This window comes from Schistocerca gregaria, chromosome X (assembly GCF_023897955.1).
Source record: "Schistocerca gregaria isolate iqSchGreg1 chromosome X, iqSchGreg1.2, whole genome shotgun sequence".
In the NCBI taxonomy this organism is placed as follows: domain Eukaryota; kingdom Metazoa; phylum Arthropoda; class Insecta; order Orthoptera; family Acrididae; genus Schistocerca; species Schistocerca gregaria.
This window is the reverse complement of record NC_064931.1, coordinates 660014347-660033498: the sequence shown is the minus strand read 5'-3', so window position 1 is coordinate 660033498 and position 19152 is coordinate 660014347. Positions and strand designations below refer to the sequence as shown.

At 36.3% G+C, this 19152-nt stretch overlaps 1 protein-coding gene across 5 annotated transcripts in view; it reads left to right on the top strand.

Annotated features, from left to right (window-relative positions):
- LOC126299201 (protein N-terminal glutamine amidohydrolase) overlaps nucleotides 1-18252 on the top strand; it is a 76435-nt gene extending 58183 nt beyond the window's left edge. The window contains exons 4-8 of one of the 5 annotated variants that reach the window (XM_049990985.1): nucleotides 6835-6959; nucleotides 7078-7184; nucleotides 8359-10136; nucleotides 10381-11851; nucleotides 12097-18252. In XM_049990985.1, the coding sequence (XP_049846942.1) occupies nucleotides 6835-6959; nucleotides 7078-7184 (232 nt within the window). In that variant the 3' untranslated portion in view covers nucleotides 8359-10136; nucleotides 10381-11851; nucleotides 12097-18252. Of the gene's footprint in view, nucleotides 1-6834; nucleotides 6960-7077; nucleotides 10137-10380; nucleotides 11852-12096 lie in introns of all 5 variants that reach the window. The other 4 variants (XM_049990984.1, XM_049990987.1, XM_049990986.1 and 1 more) reach the window with 4 other exon arrangements.
- Nucleotides 18253-19152: the final 900 nt, after the last annotated feature.

The window sequence follows — 19152 nt, the reverse complement described above, 5'->3', positions numbered from 1 at the left end:
CGGTACAGCGGACACACCAGGAACCGCGGTGTTGGCCGTCGAATGGCGCTAGCTGTGCAGCATTTGTGCACCGCCGCCGTCAGTGTCAGCCAGTTTGCCATGGCATACGGAGCTCCATCGCAGTCTTTAACACTGGTAGCATGCCGCGACAGCGTGGACGTGAACCGTATGTGCAGTTGACGGACTTTGAGCGAGGGCGTATAGTGGGCATGCGGGAGGCCGGGTGGACGTACCGCCGAATTGCTCAACACGTGGGGCGTGAGGTCTCCACAGTACATCGATGTTGTCGCCAGTGGTCGGCGGAAGGTGCACGTGCCCGTCGACCTGGCACCGGACCGCAGCGACGCACGGATGCATGCCAAGACCGTAGGATCCTACGCATTGCCATAGGGGACCGCACCGCCATTTCCCAGCAAATTAGGGACACTTGCTCCTGGGGGTATCGGCGAGGACCATTCGCAACCGTCTCCATGAAGCTGGGCTACGGTCCCACACACCGTTAGGCCGTCTTCCGCTCACGCCCCAACATCGTGCAGCCCGCCTCCAGTGGTGTCGCGACAGGCATGAATGGAGGAACGAATGGAGACGTGTCGTCTTCAGCGATGAGAGTCGCTTCTGCCTTGGTGCCAATGATGGTCGTATGCGTGTTTGGCGCCGTGCAGGTGAGCGCCACAATCAGGACTGCATACGACCGAGGCACACAGGGCCAACACCCGGCATCATGGTGTGGGGAGCGATCTCCTACACTGGCTGTACACCTCTGGTGATCGTCGAGGGGACACTGAATAGTGCACGGTACATCCAAACCGTCATCGAACCCATCGTTCTACCATTCCTAGACCGGCAAGTGAACTTGCTGTTCCAACAGGACAATGCACGTCCGCATGTATCCCGTGCCACCCAACGTGCTCTAGAAGGTGTAAGTCAACTACCCTGGCCAGCAAGATCTCCGGATCTGTCCCCCATTGAGCATGTTTGGGACTGGATGAAGCGTCGTCTCACGCGGTCTGCACGTCCAGCACGAACGCTGGTCCAACTGAGGCGCCAGGTGGAAATGGCATGGCAAGCCGTTCCACAGGACTACATCCAGCATCTCTACGATCGTCTCCATGGGAGAATAGCAGCCTGCATTGCTGCGATATACACTGGTGGATATACACTGTACTAGTGCCGACATTGTGCATGCTCTGTTGCCTGTGTCTATGTGCCTGTGGTTCTGTCAGTGTGATCATGTGATGTATCTGACCCCAGGAATGTGTCAATAAAGTTTCCCCTTCCTGGGACAATGAATTCACGGTGTTCTTATTTCAATTTCCAGGAGTGTATAATGAGGTTGGTAGTTTGGACTTGGATCCAAGGGTAATCCAACATTTCCGGTCAAGTAGACAATTCTTCATGCATGAGGTGGAGAGATCCTTAACCAAGCTTAATATATATTCATGTTGTTCTGTAACTATGTTCTTTCAATTTGTTGTAAGAGTGTTATAAGTGACACAAGTGTCTCAGGATGTTATAACTGGCATGCATGTCATTGATATAGAGATTAATAATGTTGGTAGATTTTGGTTTCTGCTGTCATGTATACAATTTTCCTGTTCTATATGTAGATACGCATGCAATTTTTTGGTGTCGTCATTACCAGATGCCACTGACTGCTGGGTTGTACACATGAGTACTGGTTTGGCTAATAAATATGTAAAGTCTGCACATGGTGTATAGAAATTGTCCTTTAACAAATGCCAAGAATGTTAAAACTTTCTAATAGCGAAGGATGGTGGCATGTACTCAAATTGTTAGTCAGAGTTAGCATATTATCATTGTTATTTGTTATTATTTTCATCATATCAGCTAAAGGTATATATGACAGCTTCAAGGACTGTGACTTCAAATTAACAGCTACATAATAATTATGCTTACAGTTCTGCGCAGGAATGAAGAGAGCATGTCTGATACACTCAGTATAGAGACAGTTTTGCCATTTTAGCCACAGCACTAAGAGGAAAGTGCCACTAACCCACTCGTAAACATCATTACTTTTGTTTCTGGGGCTCCCTGTTCTCAAAAAGTGGAAAACGAATCTCCACTTTGTTTATTTAAATACAGTTAATAGCCCACTTTTTTTAAGTGATAAATTACATTTCATCCTGTAATTTGTATTATTAAATACACTATCCAACAAAAAAGATGAAGTGCTCAGAAAATAAGGTCCAGTGCCAATGTAACTAAGTGTACTAAGTACTATCCGTTAGTTGATATTTAAATGATTAGAAGTGCAATTCTCTGTAATAGGTTGAATCGCTACCAGAGTGCATTAGTGTTGTATGTGTTTAGTAGGGAATGTATGAGGTGTGAACAGCATGAGATGTGGGATGACCACTGTGAAGGACACACAGATGCCACGTAATTGTGTGAGACAACATTAACAGCACCTGATAGAGACTGAAAAGGGTCCTCCATTGTGGATCTCCATTTGACCAGCTGGTTGAATCATGCAGTATCCAGATTTGTGGTGAATTTGGATGTGACAGTGGCACCGTGTTGGACTATCTTGTGTGTAAGCTGCTGTTAATATCACACCACAAATTACTTGTATTCGGAATGGTGCATGACTGGGAAGCATGGAATTTCGATTAAGGTGTCAAATTGTGTTCAGCAATGAGTTGCAGTTGTGCACTACCTTAGGTAACCATTGTCAGTGAGAGTGTTGGCAACCTGGTGAAGAGGTAACATTCTTCCAATGTTTTGGATAAGCACAATGTTTAATGGTATGGAACACAATTGGGTATGACTTCAGGCTGTGGCTGGTTGTGACTACGGGAGCACTGATGGCACAACAGTATGTTACAGACCTACAGCCTCACCTGTTACCTTTGATACAATGGTATCATGGTGCCATGTTTCAATAGGACAGTGTTCATTCACACATACCATGTCTCTCTATGAACTGTCTGCATGATGATGAAGTACTCCAGTGGCCAGCAAGATACCCGATCTTCCCCAGTATAAAATCTGTGGCACCAGCTCAGCCCTCAGATTGGTCCCAGTGCAAGTGTCTGGGATATTGAGGGCCAGTTACAACAGGTGTAGGCCAGCTTGCTTCACTAGAGGAAACATTGGCTTTACTATACCCTTCCTAACTAAATTTGAGTATGAATCCAGGCCATAGGGGGGTGCAATACCATATTGGTAAGTGAGCTCGTGCTGCTAAGTCTATCTAAATTTGACTGGATATTGTAATCATTGAAATAACACCACATACCCTCTCAACCCATGTAGTTTCATTTCCTCCCCTCCTTCTGGATACTTGACTTGTTTTGTTGGGCAGTGTGAATGTGGAAAAGGTGTGTAAGTGCCAATTACAAATCCAAAGGTTCAGGGTTAAATAGTTAACTGGTCTTCTGATTGTTTTATGTCATTCATCTCTTATTTCATCTCTGGTGAATGCATTTAACCTGCATTTCTCATGTATCTAAACTGCCTGATAGTCGACAGTGATCATACACGTGCCAATTGCTGAATCTGTATGGTTCTTTTTATGTCATACATATGTGGTACACACATCACCAGAATTAGAGGTCACGGCTTTTGAAAAATAATGCCTGTGGGCTGCAACTGTTGTAAGCCTTTAGGTAGAGTTACAAGGTGTTAGATGAGTGATTATGATTGTGTAAAGACAGTTAGTTGATTTGTGATGAATTAGTCTTGCCAACATTTCAAGTGCAGTGAGAGTAGCAAAAAAGTCTGGTCTTTTGACAGAAGGAACCTATTGTTGTAGTAGTAGTAGTAGTAGTAGTAGTAGTAGTAGTAGTTAGTTTCCAAATGTGAGACTTTGTGTGTGTGTATGTTTTGGAAGGTGTACAGGAAGCAGAGGCGAACCACAAATATTCCAAGTACTCCAATGGAACAAGCTAGAGCCCAAAATTGCTACTTTTCACTCACCCATGTTTTTTTGTAGAATTATTTGACAATGACTGCGAAATGTTTGACAGTGTTCTGAGATGCCCACTTGATCACATCTGCCCATACTGTCAGGTTCCAGAGATATACTGAAAATTGTTATTGGAAGAAATGGCACTGAACCATGGCTACATTCCCAGATGAATCTTTATGTATGACTAACCATGTTCCTTTGTGGTAATAATGACAAACATTTTACCATTTACAAAAGTAAAATGGAATGAAAATTGTGCTGAATTTGGGGTCATTGTGAGCAAATATTGTGTACAGTGCACAAATTCTGTTGCATATCTCCAATTACAGGCAAATGGTTTCATGTTTTTTAGAATTCTTATTGTGTAGTGAGCCCTGAATTATTTATGTTGGGCAATAATATACATCCTAATGAATTTCCCACATTGCTGAGATACTGGAGAGTGAGGCTATCCTGTGAATGAGCTAGCTTGCAAATTTTTTGAATTAGGGCCCAGTAGATGTCCTTTAATAAGTAATGGTTGCAAAATACTAACATGAATTCTGTATAGAAGCATAGAAAAGTTGGTAGAAGTCAACCTTCGGGGAAAGTCAGTTTAGGTTCCAGAGAAATGGAGGAACACACGAGGCAATACTGACCCTATGACTTATCTTAGAAGAAAGAAGGTTTAGACAATGTTGACTGGAGTACTTTTCTTGAAGTTCCGAAGGTAGCAGGAGTAAAATACAGGATTGAAAGGCTATTTACAACGTATATAGAAATCAGACTGCAGTTATAAGGGTCGAGGGGGCATGAAAGGGAAGCAGTGGTTCAGAAGGGAGTAAGACAGGGTTGTAGCCTATTGCTGATGTTATTTAATCTGTACATTGAGCAGGCAGTAAAGTAAACAAGGGAAAAATTTAGAATAGGAATTAAAGTTCAGGGAGAAGAAATAAAAACTTTGAGGTTTGCCTATTACATTGTAATGCTATCAGAGGTAGAAAAGAGCTTATAAGAGCAGTTGAACGGAATGGATTTTTTCTGAAAAGGAGGATATAAGATGAACATTAACAAAAGGATACTGGACTGCAGTTGAATTAAAGAAATGCTGATGGAATTAGATCAGGAAATGAGACATTGAAAGTAGTAGATGAGTGTTGCTATTTGGGCAGCCAAAGAACTGATGTTAGCCAAAGTACAGAGGATATAAAATGAAGACTGGCAATAGAAGTAAAAGTATTTCTGAAATAAAGACATTGGCTAACACTGTATATAAATTTAAATGTTACAAATACTTTTCTGATGGTACTTGTCTGAAATGAAGTGAAACATGGGCAGTAAACAGTTTTTGCAAGAAGAGAACAGAAGCTTTTGAAATTTGATGCTACAGATGAATGCTGAAGATTAGATGGGTAGGTCATGTAACCAATGAGGAGGTACTGAACAAAACTGAGAAGAAAAGAAATTTGTGGCCCAATCTGACTATAAGGAAGGATTGACTTATAGCGCAAATTCTGAGACATCAAGGGATCACCAGTTTAGTACCGGGGGAAGTGTGGCAGGTACAAATTGTAGAGGGAGACCAAGAGATGAATACAGTAAGCAGATTCAGAGGGATGTAAGTTGTGAAAGTTATTTGGAGATGAAGACGCATGGGATTGAGTTGCATGGAGAGATGCAGCAAACCAGTCTAAAGACTGAAGAAAACAACAACAGAAGATCTAACACCCACTCATCATTCCAGACACAAAAATCGTGCTCAGATGGTGTCATAGTAAGATGGTTTGTAGTACTTATCACTTGAATTTTCAGGATTCGTCACTTAAGAACAGAAGCACTGCAATTCAATTAGTCTTGTTATTCCTATTAATACTTTGTCATACAACTCCACATCATATGCCACTAACAACTGCTTAAAAGCAGATCAGCTTTCCTATAAATATATACAAGGAGCATGCTACAGAAACTGATACTTACATTAAACCGAGAGCGTTTTGGGCCAACACAACACTTCGTGAAAGCTGACCTAAGAGAGCTTGAATGGAAGTGACACTGGCATGCAGTAGCATTTCCCATTCATATGCTCCTGCATTGTTGACACAACTAGTTACTTCCTGCATTGTTGCACAAATGAATCTGGTCTCCTGTGCTATAATAAGATTGCGGAGATTAAGGTACATATCTTATTTTGAGTGATTAAGGTACATATCTTATTTTGAGTACATGGCATTCCCTGGACATATATGTTACAAAGAGAAATTACAATTCGTGTTGAGAGAGCAGTTGGGCTGTGTACATACAAAACTTGTGAACAGCCTCAAATGATATTCCAAATGTCTGGATATTCTGCATGGCTGTTTGTGATCTACATACTCCTCGACATGACAGTATGCATGGAATAATTACAGTACTTGCAACTGAATACTGCTCAGAGTATAGCTTTGTAATTTTCATTGTTCTGTGGCCATCCAAGTTAGGGTACTCATGCCATATTATGTGAGTATATGGCAAGTTCATATTCTGTATAGATGTCCTGTATTGATGTTAACAAAAACTAACATTCAATATATGGTCATTCTTTGTCAACTTAAAGTTAGTGCAGCTGATTGTGTTTAATGCCATTGTAAGAGTGGTTGCATGAGTAAAAGAAGGCACAGAGGCTGGTCAAAATGTGTAAATTGCTTGTTGAAAGTAAAATTTCGATTGAGTTGTGGTCATGACAGTGACATATTAAGTTACAATTTTCGCATTGCAAAAAAGAGTTTGAGCTGAACATACGATCCTCTCTTCTGTTATTTTTTGAACAAATTGGCCCTTCCTTTGGCACTGGTGTTCAATTTATTTTGATGTTTTTGTCATTGTAAACACTTTCAGTTGTGTCATTTGTATTGATAAATTTTAATCAAATCTATTATTTGTATTAGGTATTTTCGTGTTGTGCCAGCACCAGTATTTTTGCAACACTTTGCATCAGACAGAAGACACATGAAACGTTTGGATGGTGCTTGGTTGAAGGCTCCACCGGACTATCCCCCTATCACAACTCCTTGTAAGTTATTTTCTAACAACAGCAAAAATTTTGTAAAGTAAAAGTATTGGTTGTTATAATGAAGATAAAAATGTGAACAGTTATTTTGTATTGTCATATTACATTCTCTATCTTCCAGCTTGTTCTCACAATCTTGAAGAATTTATTAATATGGATCCAACAAAGGGTCATGGAGAAGTCATGAATCTTACACAACTTGTTCGCAAGTTCTATCAACAGACATAGGTATGGCTTCCGTACATCATTGTAATTAAGTTTTATACTAATTTTTTCTACAAGAAAACCACTGGAATTTACTGTTTACTCTCTGATATTCTATTAAATGATGTTGAAGTGTGAAACCTGTAATAGTTGCATCTTAAATTGTTACAGTTTTGAGTGTGTCGATTAACTTAAGGGAAGTTTGCTTGTTGGCACTGAAAACTATTTGCTGATGATAAAGTGTGCTTGAGCATAATATGTGATATTCTGTTTGTGATTGCTTCCTATATATCAAATGCTCATTGCAGAGTGGTATGGCATGGATAATTTGTCACAAGTTGCTGTAAAATGCAGATAATATTTTGTGAATTTGTTGCCTGTTAATTACGCTGTTGAAACTAAAGTTTCCTACAGTTTCTGTTAGTATATGTCCATTACCTTGTTTTTACCCCATACCAACATCCTGCATCATTTCTCATTTACCAAGGCAGTTGTGAACCTATTAATTTCTTTACAAAATTTAAGCGCTATTTATATCAGCTTCAGTAGAAGTTTTTGAAAGTTTTCATAAAAGACATTTATAATCATAACAAGAAGTTCTGATAAATATTTGTAAGGGTTATAATGTAATAATTTGTTAAATTTGAATATGGTATTATTGAAGTGAGAAGTTACACAGATGAATAACAGTTGCTGCATTTGTTTGCAGCTGTCCTAGATCATAATTCATCTGCAAAAATTTTGTATAGAGAAATCCTAGATATTTCCTTTACCTGTATAATTTATTGGTTACCTCTACATGACTAGTAGTCAAATCAAATAGGAAGGAAGATCTTTGTTGAGTGTGTGTGTGTGTGTGTGTGTGTGTGTGTGTGTGTGTGTCACACACACCAGTGTGATTTATGTTCATTTTTGTTCCTCTCTCACCCTCCTTCCTGTGCTTGGGTGGTCTGTAGCTTCACACTAAATTTTATAAGTTGAAAGTTTGTTCAGAAAATTTGTGTATCCTCAGTGGGTGAATATTTCATATTGACTATGCATATATATTTCTGTTACTGATATTGTGTATCCTTCAGGTTTACTATCCTTAGTACTTCTCAAAAATGTAACAATTGATTTGTTTTTAAGTGTGATGTGCATTATGTGTGGTGTGAAATGGAAGTAGGAGCTGATTCTTGTCTTCTTTCTTCCCTTGCAGACTTATGCTACAACCTCCAGATTTGTAATAAATTCTGAAAGATGATTTCTTGCATGTAATTCCAAATCACATATGTATCAGAAATCACTGTGAAATACTGTAAATTTTAAGCTTGTACCAGGTGCATATAGTTGATTATTACAACTCTAACCTGTCCATTTACAAAGGTAATGACATACCGATAAGTGCCCAGAATCAAACTCAAAACAGTTTTTATCAGAATTTTGTTGTTGCAGTAAAAAATCTGTAGTCCATAAATAACTTTGTCCATCATAACCACAACCACATCATGTAACTGAAAAATAGGAGAGGCAGCAGTTGGTGTTTTGTAGTTGTACATAGTCTATAATTTTTGTTATGAACAAGTGTTAATGTATCTGTCATGTAAATTTATAGTGAACTTCTCTTTCTCTCCTTATTTATAATTTTGAGCGTTAGTAGCATTTAATATTTTTCTCTTCATCTAATATATTTACTAACAAATTTTGTGAATGTGTACTGAAAGGAGAAGGTATATCTTTCAAATAATAAGTGAAGGTTGCTACAAAACTGTGTATTATGTTTTGGTGTTATGTTTCAGCAGTTTTGAGGTGAGATTGACTTTACTTACTCTGCTTTGTGGTTGTCATTCAGAGTAAACTTAGATATTTTGTCATCATTAGTCATTTTGTAGTTCCTATGTAAAAGTGTAATTGCAAATAACCTTTTATTGTCCTTGGTAACATTGCATCAATTACAGAAGTAAGCTCCAATTTGTGGTAGACAAACCTTATCTAATGTTGCACTGTATTAATTCCATGGTAACATCTTAATTGCTAAAAACATTATTTATGACACATTTCGGATAGTCATCATCATATAAAATATGCTTAAGAAAGCTCATACAAGTGATCAGTACAAGAAAAACATACAATCTCTGTGCAGTTACCATTTGACGTATTTGCAAAAGATGTTGTGTCTCCATATAACATCTTTTGTAAATACGCTTAACAGCAATTGTAAACGGGATTGTACAATTTTCGTGTATTGCTCAGTTGCTTGAACTTTCCTAAACATATGTTATCCGATTATGATTACTCAAACACTTAATAAATAAAGTTTTTAGCAATCAAGACATTTTCATGGAATTAATACACATCAAGTCCAGATGGTTGCGTATCTTACAAATTGAAGACCTTACCTACCCTTTGGAAAATTGGAATGTGGAAGATGGTAAAATGATCCGTGAAGTGTGACAAAATTCTTTTGGCTGCAACAGGTGGTTTGCTATATCTCTTGAAATTTTTCTGTAACTAACTTTTGCATTAATTTTTAGGGTTTTACATATACTTGATGTGTTAGTTAATAGTTCTGATAAAGAATGTCAGTGATCCACGTAAAATACCTTTAACTAGTAATTGGTCTCCTTCTGGTGTTATAGAGAATTTGCTGTATATATTGTAATTTTCTTTCACTAACTAACCTTTCCTATAATTTTCTGATTTTTAACTTCCAGTTGATATGTTAGTTAAAACATAATGGCATAGTATAGGGGAAGTGAGTCATTAGTCCATTTTGTTGATAAACAGATGGCAAGAGGTTCAGTGAGTAATAACATTACACCATTTTGTTGAAGGACAATTGGCATGTAATACTCATTTAGGCACTAAATGCCTTCTGGATTTGTAGAGTAGTTTGCTATATTTATGTTACTTCTCTTTCACTAACCAAACTTCCTCCTAGTTTTATGATTTTTCCCTTGTAGTTGATATGTTCACTAACATAATGATATAGTATAGGTGAAGTGAGTCATTAGCACATTTTGTTGAAAAAATGGCAAGAGAAGCAGTGAGTCATAACATTACACCATTTTGTTGAAGGACAAATGGCATGTAATACTCCTTTAGGCACTAAATGCCTTCTGGATTTGTAGAGTAGTTTGCTATATTTATGTTACTTCTCTTTCACTAACCAAACTTCCTCCTAGTTTTATGATTTCTCCCTTGTAGTTGATATGTTCACTAACATAATGATATAGTATAGGTGAAGTGAGTCATTAGCCCATTTTGTTGAAAAAAATGGCAAGAGAAGCAGTGAGTCATAACATTACACCATTTTGTTGAAGGACAAATGGCATGTAATACTCCTTTAGGCACTAAATGCCTTCTGGATTTGTAGAGTAGTTTGCTATATTTATGTTACTTCTCTTTCACTAACCAAACTTCCTCCTAGTTTTATGATTTTTCCCTTGTAGTTGATATGTTCACTAACATAATGATATAGTATAGGTGAAGTGAGTCATTAGCCCATTTTGTTGAAAAAAAATGGCAAGAGAAGCAGTGAGTCATAACATTACACCATTTTGTTGAAGGACAAATGGCATGTAATACTCCTTTAGGCACTAAATGCCTTCTGGATTTGTAGAGTAGTTTGCTATATTTATGTTACTTCTCTTTCACTAACCAAACTTCCTCCTAGTTTTATGATTTTTCCCTTGTAGTTGATATGTTCACTAACATAATGATATAGTATAGGTGAAGTGAGTCATTAGCCCATTTTGTTGAAAAAAATGGCAAGAGAAGCAGTGAGTCATAACATTACACCATTTTGTTGAAGGACAAATGGCATGTAATACTCCTTGAGGCACTAAATGCCTTCTGGATTTGTAGAGTAGTTTGCTATATTTATGTTACTTCTCTTTCACTAACCAAACTTCCTCCTAGTTTTATGATTTTTCCCTTGTAGTTGATATGTTCACTAACATAATGATATAGTATAGGTGAAATGAGTCATTAGCCCATTTTGTTGAAAAAAATGGCAAGAGAAGCAGTGAGTCATAACATTACACCATTTTGTTGAAGGACAAATGGCATGTAATACTCCTTGAGGCACTAAATGCCTTCTGGATTTGTAGAGTAGTTTGCTATATTTATGTTACTTCTCTTTCACTAACCAAACTTCCTCCTAGTTTTATGATTTTTCCCTTGTAGTTGATATGTTCACTAACATAATGATATAGTATAGGTGAAGTGAGTCATTAGCCCATTTTGTTGAAAAAAATGGCAAGAGAAGCAGTGAGTCATAACATTACACCATTTTGTTGAAGGACAAATGGCATGTAATACTCCTTTAGGCACTAAATGCCTTCTGGATTTGTAGAGTAGTTTGCTATATTTATGTTACTTCTCTTTCACTAACCAAACTTCCTCCTAGTTTTATGATTTTTCCCTTGTAGTTGATATGTTCACTAACATAATGATATAGTATAGGTGAAGTGAGTCATTAGCCCATTTTGTTGAAAAAAATGGCAAGAGAAGCAGTGAGTCATAACATTACACCATTTTGTTGAAGGACAAATGGCATGTAATACTCCTTGAGGCACTAAATGCCTTCTGGATTTGTAGAGTAGTTTGCTATATTTATGTTACTTCTCTTTCACTAACCAAACTTCCTCCTAGTTTTATGATTTTTCCCTTGTAGTTGATATGTTCACTAACATAATGATATAGTATAGGTGAAATGAGTCATTAGCCCATTTTGTTGAAAAAAATGGCAAGAGAAGCAGTGAGTCATAACATTACACCATTTTGTTGAAGGACAAATGGCATGTAATACTCCTTTAGGCACTAAATGCCTTCTGGACTTGTAGGATAGTTTGCTATATGTATGTTACTCTTCTTTCACTAACCAATCTTTCTTCTAATTTTATGATTTTTCTCTTTTAGTTGATATGTTCACTAACATAATGATATAGTATAGGTGAAGTGAGTCATTAGCCCATTTTGTTGAAAAAAATGGCAAGAGAAGCAGTGAGTCATAACATTACACCATTTTGTTGAAGGACAAATGGCATGTAATACTCCTTTAGGCACTAAATGCCTTCTGGACTTGTAGGATAGTTTGCTATATGTATGTTACTCTTCTTTCACTAACCAATCTTTCTTCTAATTTTATGATTTTTCTCTTTTAGTTGATATGTTAACTAACAGATAATGATATAGTATAGGGGAAGTAAGTCATAAGCCCACCTTGTTGCTCAATAGATGGCAAAAGGAGTAAAGAGCAATAATATTACATCATTTTGTTGCTGGAGAAATGCCATGTAATATCCCTTTAGGCAATAAATGCCTCCTGGTCTTAAAGGGTAGTGTGGCTATATGTGTTGTATTTGTCTTTCACTTTTTCGCCTTTAGCCTTTATTTAATATCTTAGTAGACACATTCTGACAAAGTATAAGGAAAGTGAGCTGTAAGACCAAATTTTGTGATATCCCTGCTTATATGTGTAACACACTTATTTGTTTGGTGATATGTTTCGCAGTTACTATGTATTAAGCTCTCCCTTTCATATTGCGCTGTTTAATGTTGCTGCCCTGCACTGATGGTAACCATTAGAAACTTATTTTAATTTTCTAGTTTCACAATAATTTTTATCATTGTGATCTGTGGTTACTTGTCCATAAGCAGTTTTCTTAAAGGCTACTCATTAGTTGTTTTGTCAATGTCAAATGGCAATCCCTGAAAGTTGTTTCCTTCTTCAAAATTAACCAATCGAAGGACTGCATAAAAGTATTGAATTATGTGTTATTGTATTGAAACATGCAGCAGTGGAAATGAATGTTTACATTAACAGCAGTTATGAAAGTCCTTCTATGCAGGATAGCTGTGTGTTGGAATTAAAAGAGAAAAAGATTGGAGCTGTAGGATCTGGTTGGTGTTGTGGTTATGGTGGTGGCCAGGGATAAATGATCTGCTGTTATGAAAGAGATTACCTATTTCTCTGCTACCTCCCTCCTCCTCCTTCTTCTTCTTCTTCTCTCTCTCTCTCTCTCTCTCTCTCTCTCTCTCTCTCTCTCTCTCTCTCTCTCTCTCTCTCCTAAAAAAAATACCCACTTTACTTCTGATTTGTTGAGATTTATTCAAAGGTAATTTTAGCTTCTTCTTGTGTTTACATTGCACATGACAGTGTGTGAAATAAATTGACAATATTTGTAGTCTAGTTAAATGTGTTGTTCTTTAGTTGTTAAATTATTTTTAATATTATCAATGTTTATGAAAGAAGTAGTAAAATTACATTAGTCCAACAGACTTTTATTTTTGGTAAAAAGGTGGAAAAGGGAAAAGGTAATCTGTATAGGAGTTTCATTTTTATGTGTTTTGAGTTTGATCACTGGTATTGAGGACATTGTAATTCTCCTAAGGAATGCGTACTTTTTCTAAAAAAGAAAATAAAACATTACCCCACTTAGCTTGCTTATCAATAAAATCATACTTTCCACCTTATATTGGTGTGCTTTTTTGTGATCAGTCTTTTTTTTAACTAAGACACATTTTTGTGATTTGTACAAAACTTCTTAAAACTTATATACAGTATTTTGAAATTACATTTTATACAAAGTTTTAAACATCTTACTATAAAAATATGTAATCCATACAGTTTTTGAAACCTCAGAATTTGTTATTGTTCAATAATGGTTTCAATATTTTTTCCAAGTATAAGTAAATGTAAGGATCAATAAACTAAAATTATAAGGGATTGCACTATCCTTATAGCACTTTCTGACATACCATGCTTACTTTGTGGTTCCTCTATGTGTGGTTAGTTAAGAATATGTTGTAAATATCCCACTATTGCTTTCAGAAGATAGACCTTGAAGAAACTTAATATGATACACTTGTATACTGATTGGTATTTGGAACACGATTGGTTTAGTACATATGTTCATAAATTGTCTGCAGTAAAATTGACTGTTGTATCTTGTGGTAAAATACATATATACTACATATTCTGAACCACACGAATATTGCTCTGAAGTTGCTGGCAGCTACATTCATTTTGCAAATGCCAAATGCTAATTTTTGCAATTAGTAAAGAAATAACCACATCCAACAGGTTATCTTGACAGACAATAAAATTCAGTATAAGACAGTAGCTGTTATAAATATTGACTAGTTTAATGGGCAGAAAATGAAGTTTTAATCATGAAAGTTTGAACATGAAAAAGAAATATGTTGTGCTTAATTGGATTGTCTTCCTGTTGAAGATAGCTTGCTCAAATGTTCAGGCCTGACAGCGATGGTCATGTTCTTAGTAATAAGTTACATGCAAAGTTTGGCATATATGTAGCTTATTGCAAGGCATTGCTTTCTAAAAACATCACTTTCAGACAATATTAGAAAAATAAGTATCCATGGTAATGTAGTTGAAATAAATGGCACACTCCAAAGAACAAGTTGAAGTACCATGTTCCTTATTTGTGCCTATATTCAATGTGATGCCTCTACCATATAGTGAGTGGTTATTTTCACTCATTCTCTTCTTCATATTTTACTCAACCTTTTCTAATATTGTATCATTCATTGTAACTTCTGTGTGTAATTGAATTAAACAGTTCACGTAATTTGTCACTTAATGCCCATATACTATGTAAAGAACAGTGCAAGTATATTAAACTTCACTGCTGTTTCACACTTAATTAGTATGATTCAGACAATAATTACAGTTGATACACAAGATTTTTAAAAGGCTTGAAAAAATAATTTGAATACCTCAGGTAAAGGAAAGGCCATAACAAACAGAAATTGTGACCAAAAAAAAAAAAAAATCTAAGAAGCCTCTACCTTGAGTGTTACATTCTCAGTTCCAAACTTGCATCTGCTAAGTGTGCTGTGATTTGTTTGTTCATTCTGTTTTGAAATGATATGTCAAGATCATGTTATCGAAGGCCAGTGTAAGTTCAGTTTTTTTCCCCCCGAACTCTGAAATCCCACACTATGCAATCATAAGAACACATAATATACTAGAATTATTGTGAAGGTAATTTCCCAGCATTATTTCCAGAAAATGATAACATGTGCCTAAATGATTGATGTAACGAATGGACTTGCATTTTCTGTAAATCTCACTTAGTAAACTACTACATTTTTATAAATCTTTCTTACCAAATTTTGTATGAGAAAGGACAAAGTAGATATCATTCCTCAAAATAACCCCTGCACTTATCTAACGGAAGGAAGATTAAGGAAAGATCACAGAATCTACCCTGCAGCTTCCCAGTTGAACAAAAAGATAAGCATATTGGACAATGGGTGATGGAGTGTTGAAGGAGACTGATGTGACTGTGGTGCATTGGTGCATACATAGACTCAAGGTGTTAGAAATGTTGGGTGTTAGTAATAATAATACTACTAATAATGGAACAACAAGGAAACCATGTACAATGTTCTTCAAATTAATAATGACTGCTGAAGTAACTATGTTCACAATTTTATTTCACACAAAGATGATGTGACTTACCAAACAAAAGTGCTGGCAGGTCGATAGACACACAAACATACACACAAAATTCTAGCTTTAGCAACCAACGATTGCTTCTTCAGGAAAAAGGGAAGGTGAGGGAAAGACGAAAGGATGTGGGTTTTAAGGGACAGGGTAAGGAGTCATTCCAATCCCGGGAGCTCCTTACCCTCTCCCTTAAAACCCACATCCTTTCGTCTTTCCCTCACCTTCCCTCTTTCCTGAAGAAGCAACCGTTGGTTGCGAAAGGTAGAATTTTGTGTGTTTGTTTGTGTGACTATCGACCTGCCAGCACTTTTGTTTGGTAAGTCACATCATCTTTGTTTTTAGATATATTTTTCCCATGTGAAATGTTTCCCTCTATATATGCAAATGGCCATTCTTTTTTTCTGTCCCATCATTTTTGCTATCTAAGCTTAATCTTCAGGAGAAGAGGGGGGAAGGAGGTGTTGCAGGACAAGAAAAGAGATGAGCAAGTCACTCACATGATTAGCCCAGATTAGTAACAACAGTAATGGTAATTATGCAATCTGAAGAATTGCAGTAAAAATGTAATGCAATTTGTGACTGACCTGCTCCTCAATTTTGCTGACAGTGCCTTTCCTTTTTGCTTTGCTTTCTTTTTTACAGTTATCAGTCTAGAAATTAGGCTATTAGTGTTTCAGTATTTGTTCCTGGTAAGTGTTAATCATTTATTTTAATTTGCAACATTACACATAATGAAAGCTTTTCAAGGTCTATCTTCTCTACAATTCAATTTGTGATATAACATGCAAGGGCAAATATGAAAATGTCATTGTGATATTTGTGAAGTATAAGACTGCAGAGTTAGCCTTCTCTATCTACTATTGTCTTTCCACCTTCTCATTTTGGAAACTGTAAATAGATGTACATAATATATATGAAGACCAAAAACTGAAAAATGTAACTACACGGGTTGCAGACATGGGCCCCAAAAAGAAAACATGAAGAAATTGCTTCATAATTGAAAGTCTGAGACATTTTTCATCTGAGGATAGTAGTGTTCATTTAATTGGGATGTTGACCAAGAGCACAACTATTCAAAACATAAGACTATTCCTGATATAATCAATGCATTTTTGCAACTGTCACTTAGGTGAAAAATTTATTATAAAAGCTTAATTTGTATGTGGTGAAATAAGTTTCTTGTGTGTCTGCAAGTTTCATTAGCATTAAGTCTTTAAATGTGAGAAGGGGCCCATTTCTCCATCCATTGTCTGTATGTAATAATTAATTTTTCACCTTGGGGCCACAACTTCACTCCATTCTTTTATGAAATTAAATTCTGTTTGATCATTATATGTAATTTGCTCAATACGTCAATTACTACACTGAGATATAGTGAATATCTGGGTAGTGTTATTGACAACTTAAGATTTTCCATACTAACTCTTTTTTAGAGATTTATCCACTCATATTTTATGAGCACTTGTATACTGTAGTCATTCATGTAACTCTTATAGAGCTCCACAAGGGTGCCATGTTGTTTATCAAATTTAAAGAATGTTGGTCATTTTTTCCATACTTCAAGATGTTCTCTCTCTCTCTCTCTCTCTCTCTGTCTGTCTGTCTGTCTGTCTGTGTGTGTGTGTGTGTGTGTGTGTGTGTGTGTGTGTGTGTGTGTGTGTGTGTGTGTTTGTGTGTGTGTGTGTAAAATTACCGTTTTTCTGTTAAGACAAACTCATATTGATAGTGCCTTTAACACATCTGAAATGTCTTGTCATTTCTGATGTTAATAACAGCTGCCTAGAGTTCCTCAAATTACCTGTGATTTTCTGAAAACCAGCACATCTCTACATTTATCCATACTGGTGTGAACTTTCTTAAACCAGTTGTATGTTCTATCCATTTTTATAAATACTTTGGTTGGGTTGGCAGTAATAGCTTGAACTATTCACATGTGGTAGTTGCCTTGTAACCATAAATTTGTGAAATTCCTGTTCCTTGATATGTACATAAAATACTTTGAAAGAGAACCATTTCAAAGTAAAAAAAATTAGGAATTCGTGTATAATATTCTCAAAGTACATATGAAAAAGGAAATATTGTGAATCTAAGAAGTTGTGGCTCCAGTGGTAAATGCTTTAAATTTATTGAAATATTTGTAATGTGGGTTGTTTCATCTGTTTAAGATTCATTGGAATCTTATGCAGTCAAGTTTCCAAATTTTCATAGATTTTTAATTCAGTTACATTGTTATGATAAAGTTACGGGTATAATCTTTGTAATTAACTTTGTTCATAATCTTTGTTTTTTTTTTTTTATTTTAAGAATAAACGAAAGGAGTTAACTAGCTTTAAGTATGGAGTGTGGAGCAATGCTCCAGTGTGGACATTTGTTCATTGCATTTTTTCATTGTGCCATTGTTGAGGTATGTTTATTACTTACCTGTAATAATAAACATTTGTTAATATCTACAGCATGTGATTCCCTCATCTTTTACAAATTTTATATATAAGTCATTTTGTACAGAAATGTAAATTACATAAAAAAACTTATTTTCAAACTATTTGATCAGTATCCCACTCTGTGCACTTAAATTCTCTGAGAACATTGTTATTGCAGTGTTGATGCTTAAATAAATTATTTGAAAACATTCCTAGGTAACTCTGTCCCTCTTCACTCCTCAATATCCCATTATGCCCAGATTTTTTAAAACTAGTACCACATTTCATTTAGTTTGTAGCTACAGGAAATGGAACATACTTGTGAGTGCAATCTGGTAAACCCTTTGTACTCAGCAATACATCTTTGTTGGGACACGTGACTGCTTTTGTAAACTTGAAGTGAAATAATAATTTTCCCTGTGAGCGAAATGGAGTGAATTCACTCCAAAGAGTGTACAGGAGTTAAATAAAATTATGTAAAAATTGATAACTGTTATGTACTTTAGTGTATTTTTGTGCATTGATTGAAGGATATCTGACCCAAACATCTTTGGTTCCATTTCACACTTCGAATGTTTTTCATGCAATTTGAGGCTTGGAAATCATTATAGACAAGCTAAGTTTCATAGTCCACATGACGTGAATGGGAACAACCACATCAGTAACAGCAATTAGTAAGCTGTATTGGAGGCCTACCAAAGTGCTAATAGATATGGCAAAGAAGGTGTTCAATTTCTTTTTTTGTACAACTGAGCTACCATGCCATGCCTGATGACCAAAGTGACAGATGTATACTACACTTTCATTATTGCAGCTGGTATTGCCCTGCTGCCTCCCCCATACTTTTCAGTCCTAAGTAATTCCTGTACTTGCTGGTTCAGGTAGCACAAACTTGCAATTTCTCATTATTTTTTCCCTTTGTATGATTTTCTCATCAGTTAAGTCAACTATTTGCCCATATGATTCAGACTGTTAAAAATCCACTCCTGTCAACCTTTCACATCATTTTACAATTGACATCTCTATAGCTGTCTCCTCCACTGAAAAAAATTTATGTAGATGGATTGTGTGTTGATTAGCAAATCCTGTGTGTGTGTGTGTGGGGGGGGTC